The sequence below is a fragment of the Emys orbicularis genome, chromosome 6 (genome assembly GCF_028017835.1).
Source record: "Emys orbicularis isolate rEmyOrb1 chromosome 6, rEmyOrb1.hap1, whole genome shotgun sequence".
Lineage (NCBI taxonomy): Eukaryota > Metazoa > Chordata > Testudines > Emydidae > Emys > Emys orbicularis.
The window spans coordinates 59,753,775-59,774,649 of record NC_088688.1 but is presented as its reverse complement, the minus strand read 5'-3'; the positions used below and the strand labels follow the sequence as shown (position 1 = coordinate 59,774,649).

The following is a 20,875-nucleotide window of genomic DNA, read 5'->3' as shown; positions in this document are numbered from 1 at the left end:
CATTTGTAAGTCCTCAGTTAAAATTCACAAAAAGCAGAACCACTCTCTCCCACCAAACTAAGGGACAGAGTGTATCTCTGCTTTATGGATGTATGCATCAGAAGGGGAGCATATAAGGAAGGAACCTTCCCCTCCCCACTGTTATGCAGCCTGTGTAAGGACCAGGCAGAACACCAGCCCTTACACATTGGAGATCCCAGGGGCTGTTCCCTTCCTATTCCAAGGAATGCATGGCGTTCAAATTGTGGCAGGAGGAGTGGGGCTTTGCCCGGCCTCTTTTCCCACCGCCGGCCCCACCCACCATGTGCTGACAAGCAGAACTGGCTGGCCCCTCTTGTTCAAAATAATAAATTGCACACCACAAAAGAAAATGGGACTATATACAGACAAAGGCTTTCTCAACATGAGTAAGATTGTCAGAATGTGGCACTCTGTGATTACATGTAGTGACATTTTCTATAGACTTATTATTATTTGTACAATGGTAACCTCCAAAGACCCCAACTAAATTTGGGAGTCCATGGCTATTTATACTCTCTAAAATAAAGTGATATTGCTTTTCTACGCAGTGAAGGTAAAAATAGCTCAATTTACAAATGTTTTTGCATTGGGACACCTGACTGCATTCTCTCTTCACACACTCTCATTATACCTCTCTGGTAATCCAACTGATTTTGAAAACAGTGGTGTGTTCGATCAAGAGAAAAGCAGGCAATCCCATCTTAACTGTAGGCTAAGAGCTCTATTCTATTCATATGGACATATAGCTTGTAAAAGCTCAGTAATGATTTTACAAGATATGGATCAATATGTGCGCATGTACGTGAGATCTGAACTGAACCCTAAGTACATTATTATCATAAAGCACTTACATTCTAAGCTGTCAGGGTGTGAACCTCTTAGGGTGCAGTATCTCACTGATGGAGTACATTGAACACCCGCTGTGCCACCAGGCCAGCTCTCCAGATTACATTTTAAAATCAAGCTTTTAGTGTAGCAGACATCTGCTGCAATTTTAGGAACTTATGTTTTCTAATAGTCTAAGAATAAAAAATTGTCTGTTCAAAGATAATATTGAGTGGCTTATGTAATAAAGCCCCGCTGCTTGTTTCCTGATATATAATCTAAATAAAAGCTCACATCTGTTTACATTGTACAAAGTCTTCAAAAATAGCAGATGTTTGCCAGTAGAATACTATAGAAATGGCAACAAACAGAAAAACAGGTCAGCAAAAGGGAATGATCTCATATAAATCTTTAATCAAAACACTATTGCTTCTGTTTTAGAGGCACAATGTTAGAAAAGATACATTATTAAATTTAGCACTTTAAGATTATATATAGTGAACAAAAATATTATATAATAATAAGTGTAATAGTATAAACTTACGTTAAGATAAGAGTTTGTAGGCTCCCAGAGAATTTCCAAGACTCTCAGGCATCCAGATACTTAATAAAACATTATAAATGCTGTACCACATAGAAAATTCATTTAGAAAGTCTTATTTCTTATTGTGAGACTGATTTTAATTTGATACTAGAAGACCTAAAAACGACCAAAAAAGAATTAGTCTCCATTAGAAATGGAAGCTAATTATTCTGTCCTTAATGTGCTTATTCTGTGAATGCAAGACGTATATTTGTAGAAATAAAGAGAATATTTCATAAAATCATAGGACTGGAAGGGACCTCAAGAGGTCATCTAGTCCAGTCCCCTGCACTCATGGCAGGACTAGGTATTATCTAGACCATCCCTGACAGGTGTTTGTCTAACCTGCTCTTAAAAATCTCCAGTGAAGGAGATTCCACAACCTCCTTAGGCAATTTATTCCAGTGTTTAACCACCCTGACAGGAAATTTTTCCTAATGTCCAACCTAAACCTCCCGTGCTGCAATTTAAGCCCATTGCTTCTTGTCCTATCCTCAGAGGTTAAGAAGAACAATTTTTCTTCCTCTTCCTTGTAACAACCTTTTATGTACTTGAAAACTGTTATCATGTCCCCTCTCAGTCTTCTCTTTTCCAGATTAAACAAACCCAATTTTTTCAATCTTCCCTCATAGGTCATATTTTCTAGACCTTTAATAATTTTTGTTGCTCTTCTCTGGACTTTCTCCAGATTGTCCACATCTTTCCTGAAATGTGGCGCTCAGAACTGGACACAATACTCCAGTTGAGGCCTAATCAGCGTGGAGTAGAATGGAAGAATTACTTCTTGTGTCTTGCTTACAACACTCCTGCTAATACATCCCAGAATGATGTTTGCTTTTTTGGCAACAGTGTTACACTGTTGACTCATATTTAGCTTGTGGTCCACTATGTAAAAATATTTGCACATTTGATCACCTTCTTCTGGAAGAAATCTACAATAGTGAATCTCATAATTAGGAGACCATAAGGTATCAAAATACTCAGTTACAAACAATGTATGAACATTTCAGCTAGTACTTGTCTAGGAAGCATTCTACGCAAAGATCTCCATGGGTAAAGTTCTACTCTTTTGTGATATTTTTTTCAATATACTCAACCCATAATAGTTGAAGTTTATTTTATGTAAGAAAACCAGGAAATTGTAATAAGCTGCTGGTCTGGCTTGGACAAAATGAGGCCAGCTTCACTTGCATGAGAACATCTGCCAAACTCTTTAAATTGTCTTAAAATCAGGCAGTTATTATTTTTTTGTTTCTGGTATTGTTATTAAAATGCAACAGTGAAATATCAAAATACTTTTAAAATGTTTCTCAACAGCCCATGTCACTTGCATGTGTATAGTAAGGAGATTAGTTGTTTGGCTATTTTTTTCTGCTGTTCTTTCATTATAATTATACACAACCAAAGATTCATAAAAAATCTGGCAGTGGTTATTATGGATCTACGGAAATAGACATACTTAAGTAATTTAAATAATTTGGTTCTTGTTTAAGAAGAGGTAGCCAATATATTAAACTAATCTGGTTAGTTTAGTGATTGCAAAATATTGTATGTAGTTTTAAAGTAAAATTAAAACAATACATCAGAAGTAGGTTAATTAAGGATATAGTAGGTCAAATGTTTGTGGTTTGGCTTTGTGGTAGAGTATTGGTTTAGTAACTGAAATGAAACATGTGTTTTTTTGTCAATAAAGATGTTTTACATCTTGTCAAGAATCTTTTTTGGTCATCTACTGTCTCAAACTTTTCAGCTATTTCCTCTCAGCCTGAACTAATTAGATTCACAGGAACCAAGCTGACATTTTGGAAGATGTGTTTCTATTGTTTAATGTGTGGTGGTTTTGCCAGGGGGAAAGATGCTCATTCTCTGTCCAGATGTGGCATTATTTCTGCTGTGCTCTCCATCATGATCTGTGGACTATCCTACCCCCCAAGTTAGCCCAGGAGATTCTAGAAGAAGTGCTGGAGAAATCTTTGGCTGTGCTAGCCTGCAGATATTCTCAGGCCCATCCCAGTTACAAGAGAACTCCACAGATAAGGTAACACATTTATGATTAACAGGTGTTTTTTGTGGATAAAATGCATGTGTTCTCAGGATATGAGGTGTTGTTTTGTTGTAATTCACCTGAATTTAAATATATGTGAATATAAAAATAAATTTATAAATGTATATAATTCCTATGAGGATTATTTTAATAAAATTCATCTGGAATATTTAAGTATATGCTAGGCTCCATGTGCTATGTGATCACTCAGTATATGATTGGGGTTGCATAACTCCCTCTTTTGTAAAACTGCCACATAAATGGCCAGAGCGCATGAGGCTTGATGCAGAGCCTGAGTGGCTGAGCAAACAAAAATAAATGCAGACAGCAGGAGTAGCTTTGGGTGAGGGTCAAGGGACTGATCCATGAATTAAAGGTCCTGCTCTTCTGGCAGCTCCAGGACAGGCAAGTGCTCCAGCTGAAGACTGTCCTATCAGGTTCCTAAACTTTGCTGGAGCAAGGGCTTTGTCTAGAAGCAATAAAAGGGCAGGCAGCTCTTGCAGCAAACTTGTCCTAATACCTTATTTCTTCCTTTCCATTCTTCTGTTTGGTTACAGCAATCAGTAAAGTGAACTGCCTCTCTTGCCCTGCTCTTTACTGAAACATGCCAGGGTCTATGATGATCATGGTGGCCATGAGATTTAAACTAATCTCAAGAAAATCAATCATCTGCATGGACAGTGAATCCATCTGGGACAATATATTCACATAACTCCTGCTGAAGGCTGTAAATGTAGAAATGCAACAGAGATTGAGATGTAAAATTTGCTCATGATACTGAAGATTTCTAAAGTGCCTGTCATCCAAGAATTTCATAAAGTACTTTGCAAACATCAGTGAATTAAGTCTTATAACATCTATGTGAGTTAGAGAAGTATTGTAAACCCATATTACAGATGGGAAGACTGAGGCACAGATGGGCAAAGTGACTTGTCCAAGGTTTCACAGTCTATGTAAGAGCTGGGAATAAACCACAGATTTCCCAGTTCTTGTTTATGCTTTAATCCTATACTAAATTCTCTGTGATAAGGTCACTTTATATCCTTAAATATACGAAAATACTACTAGACAGTATTTCTGCATGCTCAAGTGTTCGTATATAGGCCTGTTTGTTAGCTTGAGATAGAATTTTGGGTTTGATTTTTTTGATACTCTTGTATCATTTTTAATATGTGTGAACAAAGAACAAAGACACTGTATGTTGCTTCTGCCCAGCCAGATGGGTTTTGTTAGTATAATGAGAAAAGATAAGGGATAGAGTTAAATGTGTTACTGGGTACGGTGGGAGTTTAATATATAAGCATATACTGGAAGGCTGCCTGGCTCCTCTCGCAAGCCAAGATCAAGCAACCATGGGATGGGAGGGGGGATAAGAAACACTAAAAGCCAAAGAAAGGCCTGGCCTTGGCCAGAACACAACCTCATTCCTTACCCCTCCCATAGGATACAAAAGAGGTGGCACCAAGACCCCAGACTAGGAAACGGGGACACGGGTAAAGGCTCTGCGGCATCAGAGCTATGGATATACTTGCTTGAAACTAACCCCAATAAACATTGCATTGCTTGCACTTCTGTCTTCCGGTCTTCTGCTTTCTGTCTCCGTGACCAGAACTGGGGGTGGGGGGTGGCAAAGGGAAGTCCCTAATATCAGGTACTGCATTTTGTGGGATTAACCAACACAGAATACGATAGTTACTGTATCTCCTGACGTGAAAACACCTTTCCTGATCATTTTCTTGCAAAATTTCCTATAATTTGCAGGATATAAAAGTCCTGCTACAGTTCCTGATGCATCTGGTATTTTTCAGCTTTGCATGAAGCTGATTTAAGTTACTGGACAAGAAGAACCTTTTTGTTTATTTTAATAAACAGGGCACTCCATTTATAGATAAACTTCTATTCCACTCATTAAAATGGTAATTCTTGGCTTTGTCTCTAAGTGAATTATCCAGTCATACAATAAAAACATATTTTCTTTGAATAGTTAGTATATATTCATACTACGATGTATTGCATAAGTGTGCTTTATAAGGCTGTATTTTTACTGGGAACTTCTAGCGACGACATAAACCCATGAGACCAAGATAGAGAACTTTTTGTGCACTTTGGGCCAGATTTTCAAAGGAATTTAAATGCCTAAAGATTCAGATAGGAACTTAGTGGGACTGGGAGTTAGGCTTTTTGGAAATCCCACTAAGTGCCTTTCTGCATCCCTAGGTGCCTTAATATCTTTGAAAATCTCACCCTTTGGGTATGTCTACACTACGAAATTAGGTCAAATTTATAGAAGTCGATTTTTTAGAAATCGATTTTATACAGTCGATTGTGTGTGTCCCCACTTAAGACCATTAAGACCATTAACTCGGCGGAGTGCATCCACAGTACCGAGGTTAGCGTCGACTTTCAGAGCATTTCACTGTGGGTAGCTATCCCACAGTTCCCGCTGTCTCCACCGCCCATTGGAATTCTGGGTTGAGCTCCCAATGCCTGATGGGGCAAAAACTTTGTCGCGGGTGGTTCTGGGTACATGTCGTCAGCGCCCCTTCACCCCCCCCCCGAAAGCAATGGCAGACAATCGTTTCGTGCCTTTTTTCCGGGGTCCCGTCCACCGGACCCGCTCCGCCCGCTGCCTGCCTGGATGATCGGAACCCCAGGCAGGAAGTGGGCTGAGCGGGTCGGCGGACGGAGCCCCAGACCGGCAGCAGGGTGAGTGGCTCAGCCCACTGCCGGTTTGGGGCTCCGTCTGCCGGCTCCTGCCAGCCGGAGTCCTAAGCCCCGCTCAGCTGGCAGACCTCGGTGAGGTCGATTAGGGGTGCCTGGACAGACATGGCTATCCTCCTCTTAGAGCACTGAATGGGAGTGACTCCAGGTCATTCTCTTCTTTAAGTTTCATCTCATGGAGATTCAGTCCTGCCTGGAATATCATGCGAGCTGGAGGCTTCTGCCTCAGGCTGCTCTCCCAGATGGCATTACCGTGCGGTCACACCTACCCCAGCCTGCCCCTTGCTCCCATGGCTCATGAAGCCTGGACAGTAGTAAGGAGCAGTTCAACTTGTGGAATGACAAATCCAGAATGAAGGATTGCACTCTATGGGCCACGTTAAGATTATTTCAGAGTCCTAGATAGCATTAGTCCCTATAAAAGGCTTCATGAAAATTTTCCCCCGCCCCTAACAAAAATGTTAATTTATCAGAGCAGCTGAAAGGGTAAGGAACCCGGGACTATAACTGAGAGAGAGCTTCCATATTATTTAACTCATAATTGATATAATTCAAAGTAAAATTTCACAGCGCGGTCTGTTCTAAGACTAAAAATGCAGGAGGGGAGTCAGAAAAAGGAACAGTGACCTGTTTCCGCCTGGTTTCAAACTGGTGACGTTTCATGTGTTAGGTGAATGTGATAACCACTACACTATGGGCCTTCTCTTTTTTTGCCACAGACTTTGCCGAATGCACAGGAATGTTTTCTCTAGCTACAGAAGCTACCTAATTCAATGTCTATATCTATGGCCTTCCTGCTCACAAAGCGGTCATGCCCCCGCCCAAGGCTGACACAGCGACCGGCTCGGGCAGGATCGCTAACGAGGCATGATACTTTTGCCATTAAGCAAACACAGCAATTCTTTCCTGGCTTCTGCCACTGAATGCCTCCATGCATTACACTGTGTCCTATCAGTGCGGGAGGACTGCATGAGCTCGAGTGCTTTTTTCGCCTTCTAATCTGCAATAACGTTAGGGACGGAGATGATAGGGGGAACGTAGAAACATTCTAGGGGGACTGCATGGTTACCAGTGCTGCTGAGTTTGCCACACTGGCCAAACAGGAAATGAAATTCAAAAGTTCCCAGGGCTTTTCCTGTGTACCTGGCTAATGCATCTGAGTTTAAAGTGCTGTCCAGGGCGGTCACAATGGAGCACTCTGGGATAGCTCCTGGAGGCCAATACCGTCAAATTGCATCCACACTACCCCAAATTTGACCCAGCGATGTCGATTTCAGCGCTAATCCCTTTGTCGGGGAGGAGTACAGAAATCGATTTTAAGAGCCCTTTAAATCGAAAAAAAGGCTTTGTCGTGTGGACGGGTGCCGGGTTAAATCGATGTAACGCTGCTAAATTCGACCTAAACTCGTAGTGTAGAGTATTATGCATTTATTTGACTACATTCTTACTTCAGCATATCTATTATTTTATATTGAATTTTTTTTTTTTTTAATTAGGTCAAGGTTCTGTGACCTTGTGCCAGGCATTGTCTAGCTGGTTACTAGTTGAACTAGTCATATCACCTTGCCTCAGTCAGTTGGGCACCTATAAAGGTTCACAGACTGAAAATCAGTTCACTGACTACTAGTCATTCTTTCCAGTTGGATTTGAATGTAGTGTGTGCACTGCAATTCCCATCCTGTAATATTATTTAAACTAAGTTGCTATTCCCCAGTAAAATTTAAACCCAACGTTTTTCCCTTTTACAGTTCACACAAGTAGGAGGGAAGAGCCATGATTTGACAGTCTCCTGCTGGCGTGTGTGTGTGTGTGTGTGTGTGTGTGTGTGTGTGTGTGTGTGTGCGCTGTTCCATTACCACCAGTTCTGTGGCCGAGCTGCATTTTCTGTGCCTGCTGGAGTCAGAGTTAGAGCAGTGCCCACCCATATGAGAAAGGAAAATAGGGCTGTGAAACTACTGAGTCCCACACCTTTCCTCCTATTCCTTGTAGGTTGGTGGGGAAGGTACACAAGGTTCTTCTTCTTTGAATTCCCTACAGGTCTTGCTTCCCACGCTTGTCTACCTCCTTCTTTTGCTACAGGTCTCCTGTAGCAGCATTGTCTTACTGGTGGTAGAAGTTGTTTTGCAGTTATTATATAGCATCTGGTGGCAGAGATTGGTCATATCAGGCCTGCAGAATATCTGCTTCCTGGACAATGTGAAGAAATTGGTAATAGGGTGTTTATATTGGGGAGAGAGCATGGGGCATTGGCAGAAAGAGACTGGAAAGTGAAAGTGAGGAGTTCAGGGGGCTAGAAAGTGACAAGGGAGGAGTAGCAGGTAACTGGTGACTCTGGCAGTGAAAAGAGGGTTGTAGGGTAGGGGGCAGAGGGCTGGATGTTAATAGGGAAGATGCTGGGGAGTAGCAGGAGCAAGGATTGAAGAGCCAGAAATATGGCTCTATCTTCACGTGCTGTGTCAACTATTGTTTATTAAGAGAACTGAATAAAATATTTTCTTCTGACCAGAAATTTGTTTACTAAGAGAACCAAATAAAATATTTTTTTTTCTGACCAGAAATTGATTGATTATGTATTAGTTTGTAGTGGGTATTACTTACAGAGAGCCTTTATGTCATTTAACAATTCCAGCCATTTCAAATAAGGAGTTTGTATTTTCTGTATGGTAGGAAAGTGCATTGATAACTCAGATGAGATTTCACCATCAGACTACTTCCATGGCTGACATTTTCACCCTTTCTTCCCAACAGAATTGATATCACAGCGATTTTAGTATCTACTGAAAATATGCTGTGGTCAGCTTGCTGCTCAGTGCAGGAACTTTTGAATCCACATAAAGACAAAGACGCCAAGATCTATAAAATACACAACCACTGCAACAATCTGCTCTCTGCACTTGCCATTTTAACTGCACCTTTGAAGAATCTGTATGAGTAAGTATGAGGGTAATATTTTAATACCAGGTAAAATTGACCATATAGCTTATTTAACTTGCAAGTGAAAGGTAGATGGTCCATGAGACAATTTTTTGGTTAAAATGTAAATGGAACCCAAACTCTGGACACAGTTTGAGAACCACTGCTTTAGATACTTGATTGGTGTCTTGAATTAGGTCTGTATTCTAAGACTATTGAAGTCAATGAGATTCTTTCCATCAAGTTTTAATGGGATTTGAATCAAGCATACTTTTCCATAGATTCATAAAAGCTGGAACAGATCATCCAGTTTGATCTCCTACATAACACTGGGCATAGAACGTAACGTAGTGATTCCTCCAATAAGTGCAAATTTCTTGTTGAACTAGAGCATATCTTTTTAGAAAGATATATTTTCTTGATTTAAAGGCTTTAGTGATGAAGAATCCACTGTATTCCTTGCAAGTTAGTCACTCTCACTGTTACAAACTTGCACCTTATTTCCATAAAGAATTTTTCTAACTTCAGCTTCCAGCCATTGTATCTTCTCAAGTCTTTGTCTGCTAAAAGCCCTCCACTCCTAGAAATATTTTCCTCATACTTCTGGAATTACTGGACTTCTTGAAATAATTCATTGAACTGATTCTCTGATTACTTGACACATAGGAGGCTGATGTGCTTCTGTAAGTCTCAAATATATTTGTAAAGAACAAGTGTATACAAAGCTTAATCTTAGGAGCATATATCTGTAGAAGTCACAATTGCAACCAAAACAGGACTTGGCCTAGACTGATGTTACATATGAGTTATGCCATTGCCTTCAGTGGGGCCAGGATTTAATGGAGATTGTTTTGTGTAAGAGCCAGATATTAAAGTGAGATCCCAAATTATGGGGAAAAAAATAGCCTGTGAGTCTGGTCTTCATTTTATTACATGAGGAGACAACTATGGGGAAAAATAGGAGGAGGGAGTCCTGATCTTTGTCTGTGTATGTCGGGTCTTCTAACTAGAGTGGTTCTTTTATCACTTGTGAGGTTGTTGTAACATCTAAATGTTGTGTCCTCAAAAACAGAATGTAGTCTATCCCTTTTAGCTGCTGTATGCCGTTCTGCTAATTCCTATTTACAGATTTTCCTTGTATCCTGAGTTACAAAGAGTGACTTACTAATTTGAAAAATCAGAGAAGTCTAACAGAAAGGGGCAATAAAGAGAGAATGGAAAGGACTAGCTTGTATTTGGAATTTTACATACTGTGTTTCAAAATCACAAAAAACTCCAATGTTTTAGGCATGTAATAAATCTCAGTGTAGTAAACTGATTTGCTTTAGATAAAAAAAACTCTATGTTCAGAGATAAAGGTGTCACAGATCCTTCCTGGCCAGTCACAAGGACTACTATGTGGGATATCCCCAGGGTATTTCAAGCCCTTTGAGCCTGAATGAAGTTCAGTCAGTACCCCAATCTTGGGGAACCTAGGCATGCTGTCAGGGTGCAGAGCTTCTATCTGGCACCCCTGCACTCTGAGTGCTGGAACCTTAGCCACCAAACACTTAGCCACTGTGAGTGCAGTGCTGACCCTTCAGACTCCCCACTCCCAGAACTCCTCCCAAAGGTGTGAAGCTTCTGGTTTGTAGTTTAACTCTCTCAGGGTCATGTAGTAGTTGTGAAACAGTCAATACACACACACTTTGTACAATCTAACAATGTTATGCTCTTAACAAATAAAGCAGAAGAGAATACAGATCACATAAAACATCCTAAACGCAATGTCCCTCACTTTCTAGCTCACCCTTCCCTTGTGAGTCCTTGGGGGAGCATCTGGGTCCAGGAAGGCAGGCAGGCAACGTATATATCCCCTGCTCATGGAGGCTGTTGCATGCTAGCTAGTCTCTCTCCTTCATGGGGGCCTTATCTAGCATCTGGGACCTTGCTCTTTCCTGCCCCACACTTCCTGCCCCTGTCTTAATCTCATGCAAAATGACTCCCCCCTTATCCATTCCCCCCACCCCACCCCTCCGTGAGTCCATTTATAGACTCCTTCTAGGGTCACCTGCTTCTTTTGTTCTGCCTTTTTGGTGATTTTCCATTACTTCCAAACCCCACCCTCCCTTCAGACAAAAGGAGGAGGTCTTCTCCCAGGTAGAGCATACCTATTGTCCCAAGATGTTTTACTTTGAATACACAATCATTGAGTGCCAATCACTCACCATTGTCTCTCCCAGGTCATGACATGCTAATTCGTGATGGATCCACATATTTATACGTTTTCAATGACACAATGATTTCATGATACAATTTCATAAAATTATCCAAAATTCAGAAGTGGTACAGACAGAACTCCCACTTCATCACAGATGGGTCATCTAATATGAAAATAAGGCCTTGGTGAAAATATCAAATGTCATGGTTTGTCACAGATTTATAGAAAAATGTTAAAACTGAAATTATATATGTAGCAAATGATCATTAAAGATTATATTTTTTGTGACGGCTAAAGAAGGTGATTTGCTGAACCATGCATTCTTAGATCTTTATTCTTAAAATTAGATGAGATCTCAGATCTGGATAGTTTTCTATATTGTGTGTTGCACTGCAGCTAGTATACTCTTTATAAACGTAACCCACTAATGACAGTCAAGATTACATAAAAAGTTAACATGCTGAGTTTGTTTATTAAATTCCCTGAGTTTGTTAGTCAATGATTTTAGTCATATTTTACAAGATGAAAAAAAAAAGTTTTCCCATTAACAAAATTAGAAGTTATGCATAATTTGAAATAAAAGAATATTGATCTCACATCAGTTTTCTTTATTGTCATGGCTGTATAATGAAAATGTCCATATGTTAGGTAGTTTCTAATTCATTCTCCAAAAAACTTGGATAAAATTAATTGTAAGGGAAGCAATAGATAGAAAAAGCAGACATGACTAATTTTTGCAAACCTAAATTGATTTTTGTCAATACATCATCGGAATCTCATAAGAGCAGGACACACAGTAGATCTCACAAATGACTACTTCTATGTTTCTATCAGAAAATCTCTGAGAAAATGCCTCTGCATTGCTCTTCTGGGAAATGTCTGTTGAGGCATGAAATATGAACATAAGAACATAAGAATGGCCATACTGGGTCAGACCAAAGGTCCATCCAGCCCAGTATCCTGTCTACTGACAGTGGCCAATGCCAGGTGCCCCAGAGGGAGTGAACCTAACATGTAATGATCAAGTGATTTTTCTCTTGCCATCCATCTCCACCCTCTGACAAACAGAGGATAGGGACACCATTCCTTACCCATCCTGGCTAATAGCCATTAATGACAAACAGAGGCTAGGGAAAGAGGCTATGGTCTGCGGTAGTTTGCAAAATACTTATCACTTGTAACCTATTTGCTAAGGAAGGAAACATTTCAATTGGTCTAATACTTGTCCAAGATTTTTTTGCAATAAAGATGAAAACAAAGTACATATCCAACATCCAATGTGCTCTAAAATATTAATTGCTAAGACAAGACATATTAATTCCACCCTCTGACAATATATAAACCTTTTGAATTCTTAGTTTCAGCTGTGGTTCCCTAATTCTAAATCCTCCATCTTGTCCCACAGGCAACTAGAACATCAGCTTGTTGCAGACATAGTTTACAGCCTTCAGAAATCAATGTTAATATAGATTTTAAAAGGGCAATTAATAAAGCTTTTCAGTTTAAATTAATTGGATTCCAGTAACAAAGAAATACACAATAAACCTGTAAAGTATTGGTGTTGAATTGTTGGGAAATTGAGGGAGAACGATTATCCCATATACTAACCTGGTTCCCATTCCACCAAATGAAAACTGATCACTTTTATATGACACTATAATTGAAAATCTAGCTATAGACATCAGATCACAAAAATATTCTGGGAATTCAAAAAGGAAGCTCTGTTTGCAGATGACCTGATGATTTATCTGAGCTCTCCTTAGAAAACCACACATTTCTTATGCGAGCTACAGAAAAAGGCAGTGTTTAGATCCCAAAAACAATGTGTGTGAATCAGTGCCCCCATAGCTCTGTTATTAAAACAAGAATCCCACAGAAAACCAAAAAACAGATTTCTAGTTAGAGTGGACACCACCTGATTTTAAATAGTATGGACTAAAAGTAAACATCAGTTTTATTTTCTAATGAAATATACCACACCACTACAGAAAATACAAACACATTTAGTCAAATAGTATTGTCTCCTTCTTAAACTTTGAGATCATATCCATCACATTACAATGGTCATTTTCTACAACTATTATATCCATTTGAAATTTTACCCATTTTTAGTCTCTCTTACAAAAAATCCTAAAAAAAAAAAAAAAAAACACAAATCACTCCTGTCAAAAACATCACAAAAGTTTGTTCAATTTTCTTAAACAACCCTTAAGAGAGAGAGGAGGTGTATCTCTCCTTTATTGACGGTTATACATTTATGCAACATCCTTAAGAACAATACAAGAATGGCAACTTTATGACTTTCACAATTACCAAGGCCCCAATTTGTAACATAAAATTATTATTTCATTAAGCATCCTAAAAGCCTGATACCTCTCACCTTTCCCCACAAGGAAGATTGGTCTAATCAGGGTATTATTGATGGCAGAACATTGTCTCCGAGCCAGTTGTCCAGTAGTTGGGTTGGATGAATTCCAAGCGGTCACTGGAAATAGCATCCTAAGAAATGTCATTTTCAGGAATTAAAGATACTTAAGGTTTTGTCTTAGGTTGGTCAAGTATAACAAAAATACATGGTTGAGAAAGAAAATAATCCTGTATGTTTCTTTTGAAGAGTGAGTTTAGGGCAGATTCTCTCCTGTGCCAGAGCTCTCTGATCCTTGTGGCCAGCCCCAACTCCATCACCACTTAGAACTGTGGCAGGAAGATCTAACATCTGGTTTAAGATCTTTAATAGATCCTACACCAGTGGAGGTTGGTGGAGCAAAGCAGAACTCTGCTATGGCCATTACGCACCTCTAGCACACTGCCTATGCCAGGAGAGGTGGGGTGGCAGGCACAGAGCCCACACCCAGTATAGTTATGCCAACATTGAGTTTCCCCATGCCAGAGGAATTCTCTGCTGGCGATCTGACAAACCTCTCAAAAGAAAAATTGGCACTGAATTATTAAAGCATTATTAGATTCTCTTTTTATCGCTAACTGGCCACTACAGAAAATTTTTTAATGTTCACACACAAAAATTTCACATCGGAATTTAACATGATCCTTTGGAAGTTTATTAGATGAAAATATTAAGTGTTTCCAGAAGTATGGAACAAAGATTTGGATATAGTGATTTAAGATCGCTTGACAAAGGCTAAGTATACATTACATAAATCCTTGCTTGGTTATATCCACCATATAACCAAATATAATACTTTATTGCTCACAGATTATATTTCACTTTTACAGTCACTGCTAAGATTGTCAAAGATGCCAACAAAACTGCTGTACATGTATTATTGTTCTAGGGCCATATTATATCATTATGTATGGGAGTAACCTGTTTTTAATAATTTATTTGCTCAGGTTCACAAATTATGTTGGACTATGACTGGAAAAGCTACACCTTTTATCTCATCATTATATGTAGTAGACATAAACATGAGTATGACTGGTGATAGGGACAATGTGGACATGTACTTTTTTATTGATTGCAAAGAAGATAACATTGAGTTTCTGAATATCAGATGTAACCCAAGCTTGGAAATTTGGTGACTACTTAACTAATTATTAAATGTTAATAAATATGGCATATTGTCTACATTAAGGCAGTAGCACAATAAATTCTGTGAGACATTATTCATGCATTCAATACAAAGCATTATAAGCAGAGCTGGTAGCACCACCTATTATTAAAGTTTCTCAATACTTCTCATGATAAGATCTTGTATTCAGTTGCTTATAACTTTGCAGAGCTTTAGCTGTTTCTGCTGAAATTTTGTATGCCAGATGTCTGTCTCAGGTTGAATTGTTCTGGGAAATATAAGCCAAAATGATTCAGCCATTTCCGAGAACAAGGCTAAGGGAATATACATTATTTTGCCCATGTTGAAGAATTTTTCAGACCATTTATTTGAATGCTCTAGCACCCATATGCTTTGGAGGAAGGACTTGAAATTTAGCAAAGGGTAGGTTTTTTTTGTCAGGGATATGTCCTTTGCCATTTCTGTGAAAATCTGCTCAAATATATATACCCAACTTATAAGCTTTTGAAAATCATAGTTTGCACATATTCAGTAGAGATTTCTTTGATTTTAACAGCTAAAGTCTCCAAAGATTCCATCTTCACTGAGCATGTTCCACACCTTAACACTCTTACACGTGACCAGATTACATATGCACCATTCCCACAGAACAACTGAGCATGCTCCAGCACAAGGCTACCAGGGCTCAGAGGGTATGTCTACATAGCAAAGAAAAACCTTCCCGGAGGGTCCTAGAGCCCAGGCTCCAGCCTGCTCTTGGAAGTCTACACTGCAGTATTACAGCCCTGCAGCCCAAGCCCCACGAGCCTGAGTCAGCTAGAACAGGTCAGCTGCGGGTGTCTAGTTGCTGTGCAGATGTACCCAGAGGGACTTTCCCTGTAATTGCTACTCCTAGATGCTCCGAGACAGAGTGGGGTGGGGCTGGTCTGAGCACCAGAACTAAGAGCAGGGAGCCTGTCTTTCCTGTGCTTTCAATGATCCCCTTAGTGGCACCCAGGCAGCATCGAGGAGGAAGGCGTCTGATTTGAATGCAGAGGGCACAAATGCCAGACCAGGGAGAGGGAAAGGAGTAGATTGGAACATGGAGTCTGGTGAGAATGGAGTGGGGGGAGTAAATGTGAATGGGAACAGTAGAGGAAAGACTGGGAGCTGGGGGACACTAGGATTGGCTGAGCAAGGAGACTGGGAGATGGAGGGAGGCCTTCTGGAACTGGTTTAGCTAGGACACTGAGACTGGGAACCATGGGGGTAGGAGGTGGGGGGTGGGAATCAGTGAGGTAAACAGGGTGATTGGGATCCAGTTGGTTGGGGGATAGAATGCTGAAATCAATAATGAGCAAGTTGGAGAGGAAGAGACTGGCAGGGCTGGATTTCCAATTAGGCACAGTAGGCATGTGCCTACGGGCACCAGCGTTCTAGAGTCATCTAAAAGTTAAAAGTGGGTTAAAAGTTCCATTTTTTATGGAAAACATGAAGGTCAGCTGTAGTGGGGTGCGGGAGCACTGAAGATGCTGTGCATAGGGGTGCATAAGGTGTAAATCCAGCCCTGGAGACTGGGACTGTCTGGAGAAGGAGACTGGGACTAGGAACTAGAGGGAGGAGAATGGGGACATGTGGGGAGGAGAGAGAGATCTGACAAGGAACTTGTGGGGACTGGCGAAGGAACTGGGGAAGAGACTGATACTGCATCAGAAACCTGAAGAGGGAGACTGGGAGCCAGTTGGAGTGGCGGGGGAGGAGAGAGACAGATAGGCCAAGGAACTGGTAGGAGGATCTGTGACTGTCTGAGAAAGGAGATTGGGGCTGAATTTGGGGAGAGGGAGCGAATGGAGGTTGGGGGAAAATTAGGACTTGGAAAAGAGCCCAGAGGATTGACTGGGCAAGGAAACTGGGATTAGGATGAGATGCCTGAGGGGGTGGAGACTGGGACTAAAGGCTTGTAACAGGGACAGGTTGGGTGGGGGACGGGGCAAAAGAGATCAGGCTTGAGGAAAACTGACAGAAGAATCTTTGCCCACTGGAGTATACTCCCCCTCTAGAGTTGAATGGAACTCAGGATTCCTGAATTTCACCATTCCTCTGCTGTCAGCAAATATCTGTGAAATCTGCTTGCAAATGGTGTGTCTCATTGACTTCTATGTCTGGTTCAACTATAGAGGATGGCTCCTGTTGCTGTCAGATACTTCATTAGCTCAAGTAGCAGAGGTCTGTTCAGTGATTCTAAAGGTTCCAACCCTGCTGATGAGCCCTGTGAGTGTCAATATGATGCCAAATGATGGAATTTGTGTATTCAGTCTGCTTTTTAAAAAAACATAGTAAATACCATAAATACAGACTGGACTTCTGGAGACCTATTGGCAATTGTTTTTAAAAAGTACAAAATCTGTCAAACGTTAGACAATCAAATTAATCAAAAATAATCCAGATAGGGAATTGTGGGTCTCAAACCATGCACAACAGAATTTTATCCTTTATGGGTAAACCTTTCAGTCTTCAAAAGTTGTTTCAGACATTCAGCATGTGTCAGGAGGCTCTCAACAATTTACAGGATTGAACCCAAAGACAGTTTTTATCCTCGAAATAGTTTAAAGAACACTTTTACCATTCTACAGATTACCATAAAATACAAGATTTATAAATTATATTTTCCTAGTAGAGTAGAATTTCATTTAAATGAACTCTATAAACTTCTTTTCCAGTTCATTAGCTGCAGTTCAAAATGATCTGGTTAAACAACAATTCAGTCAATCTAGCAGCAGAGGGAGGAACATTTTTCTTCTCTTTCTTCTGAGCCTCCAACTATTGCAACACTAAAACCAGTTCCAGACACACGGGATAATTCTTCATGGATTATCCTCTTAGAATGTAAAAAAACCCAAATACAATGCAACCTGCCTGCCTCTAAACTTGATTCCAGTGGGTCCACCATGTTACAAAGTGACCAAGCCACATCACAGCAATTTAACATGAACAATTTGACAAAATGATGTATCTAACATCCCATACCCAAGTGATAGTAATAACCATCTGTATTTCCTTGGAGAGCTGAGATGTGCACTTAAATCAATAAACCACATCAGGGAAGTGGTGTATTCAGCTAAACATTCTCATGATGTTTTGAAACCCTCAGATATGTAGAATTCCCTTCATGCTTTTCACATGACAAGAATTTGCTTTTAGCGAACCTTGGCAGCACATATATCTTGATAAGGCAGTGGATAACTGGATTTAATTGTACTCTTAATTCCCTCCTCTGCTTACAGAGTAAAATTCTCTCCTATTCAGAAGGCCAGCACAAGGTTTATGCACAATTAAAGTCGCACTTAATCCCTCAAAATAGAGACTGCCCTCTGCGATATACTTAGGGTAGCTCAAAGCGGAGCAGAGTGGTTTTCAGTTGCCTCATGCTGACAAGAAGTCATCAGTTCCCTCTGTTGCTGAAGATGATGAAAAAGATCTAATTGCCCTCCTTCAGATGATTATGTATTAGACATCAGGAGATGCTATTACAAATTAAAAATTCAGGATGATAGCATGACTGCTGAGAGGAGTATTTAGAGATTCCAACTTTTTTCTTTTCTTTTAGCAGTTGGAAGTACCTCTATTTTTTAAGAAAAACAAGTTACAACTCATGCAGCTGCATATTATCCATAATTCTAAATTGTTTAGATTACCAAGTCCTTCAAAATCTACAAGGAAACACCATGTGTATCTTGTAGGCATCTCATCATTTCACACCTGCATTGAGGCTTGCAAGATCAATTCTCACCTTGTCATACTCTAAGGGAGAATAAAACTACTGTAACTTGGGATCTTGCTGTGGTATTAAATACTCTCACAGATGCTATCCACCACTTTGAGACTATAGGCAGCTGCCTTAATATATCTTATAGTCAAAACAACTTTTCTACTAGCTATTACTATACTTCTGTCAGAAGAGCAGTTGAATTAAACTGTCTGGCACAGAGTTACATTTTCTTTCTGGCAAGAATTACATTGCCAGCAGTGGACACTGAGAACTGCTGGCACCAAAGGATTATTGCATTATTAGCAGACACTTCATTCTTTATAATATTTAAAGATGATGTTACATTTAGACAATGTGCTTCCTTAAAGCAATCACAGGTTTCCACATCAATTTTGAAATCTGCCTAGAAGTTTGCTCTCCCAAACCTCATAACTCAGAATCCAAAAGTCTCTGCCACCTGCTTGACATTAAGAGAGCTCTCAAGGACTGTATTTAACAAACTGCTGTATTCCAAAAATCTCCCCAACAGCTCATATACTACCAGCAGAGAAAATGTGGCCGCTTATTACTACTCAGACTTTATCAATCATGATTTCCATTAAGGAATCCTGTTTTCATCAAAGTAAATAATTGCTATTTCCATTACTGCAGATTCTTTAAGAGGTGTAACAGCCTATTTGGCTAAATTGGGGGAAAAAAATATTTCTATACACAGCTACAGCGAGTAAAAATTTGTCTTGGACATTGCCAGCATTTTAAAACTTCTACAGTTTCCTTGTGACAATATTTTTATTTCCCTTTACCTACTTTACAATCTTATCTTTATGCTTAGCCTTCAGAAGACTTCATGTGTGTTATTGAGGAAGCTTAAATGTTACTGTTGTAATGATCCCTTACCCTTTTGTAGTGTACCCTGCTCGGTATATGCCACCCTTTCCAGTCAAAGCTGCTTGATCATGCTCGCATTATAGTCAGTGGCAAAACTCCTATTGATTTTTTTTTTAATTGCCACTTTTTCCTAAGAAATTCAAGATGAGTGTTATAGTTCATTTCCCCGCTCATGGATGAGAGGATGGATTTTTTTTTTTAAAGTGTGTGTGGAGTCACTAAAAACTAGGGAGTGACTTTATCAACAATTTGTCTGTACCTCTAAACTTTATCTAGTGGGACTGGAAAAAGGAATTTTAATAGGATAAACTTCAAACAAACAAACAAAAACACCCAAATCTACAAAACATTGGGGTGATGAAGTACCCTAGAGCAGTGGTTCTCAACCAAGGATACATATACCCCAAAGGGTATACGGGGTCTACCAGGGGGTAAATCAACTTATCTAGATATTTGCCTATAGGCTACATAAAAAGCACTAGCAAAGTCAGTACAAACTAAAATTTCATACAGACAATAACTCGTTTATACTGCTCTATATGCTGAAATGTAAGTACAATATCTATATTCCAATTGATTTATAATTATATGGTAAAAATGAGAAAGTAAGCAATTTTTCAGTAATAGTGTGCTGTGACACTTCTGTATTTTTTTTGTCTGATTTTGTAAATAAGTAGTTTTTAAATGAGGTGAAACTTGGGGGTACACAAGACAAATCAGATTCCTGAAAGGGATACAGTAGTCTGGAAAGGTTGAGAGCCACTGCCCTAGAGGGAAGGGCTGATCCTTCTTTCTAGATTAGGAGGCAAAGTCTAGATATGTATAATTAAGTAATAGGAGCAGTGGTCCATAACTGGATTTCCTACGTGCTAACGCAATACAAATAATAAATGTTACCAATAACAACCAGCACTGTTCAGCTTAGAGAATTACAGAATATTATATTACCCTTGAATTTGGAGCATCCCAGGAGAGCTACTATTATGGTGTAGAAGAAAATTTCTGAACTAAATGAGACTATTAAAATAGTTATATTGTTTACTCTAGCCATTGCCCCCAACTAAAGCTCAGATTTTTATTCTGAAAGAAATTTGAAAATTTTAAACAGAAACCAAGTGCTGGCTGCCCTCACTCCTTTTCTTTTAATTTCCTAGGCTTTTTAAAAAAAAATACACACACAGTAATGATGTGGCAGTATTTATAATTTCAGTTATTAATTGTTCAAATCAGAGAGACATTATGGAAATTTTGGTAGCACTTGAAACAAAGTAGAAGGAAGAAGGAAATTGGTGTGTAATTTCTCCTTAGACATATTGGGCCAAATTCACCCCTGGCGTAACTACATTGAAGTCAGTTCCCAAGATCCTAAACAGCCCTAAGATCACACTTGGCGCAGCTGAGG

General features: G+C 39.6%; 1 protein-coding gene across 1 annotated transcript in view; it reads left to right on the top strand.

Moving 5' to 3' along the window:
* KIAA0825 (KIAA0825 ortholog) overlaps positions 1-20,875 on the top strand; it is a 417,985-nt gene that overhangs the window by 155,822 nt on the left and 241,288 nt on the right. Inside the window, exons 11-12 of the mRNA XM_065406817.1 lie at positions 3,277-3,467; positions 8,943-9,125. Coding sequence (XP_065262889.1) covers positions 3,277-3,467; positions 8,943-9,125 — 374 coding nt within the window. The remainder of the gene's footprint in view (positions 1-3,276; positions 3,468-8,942; positions 9,126-20,875) is intronic.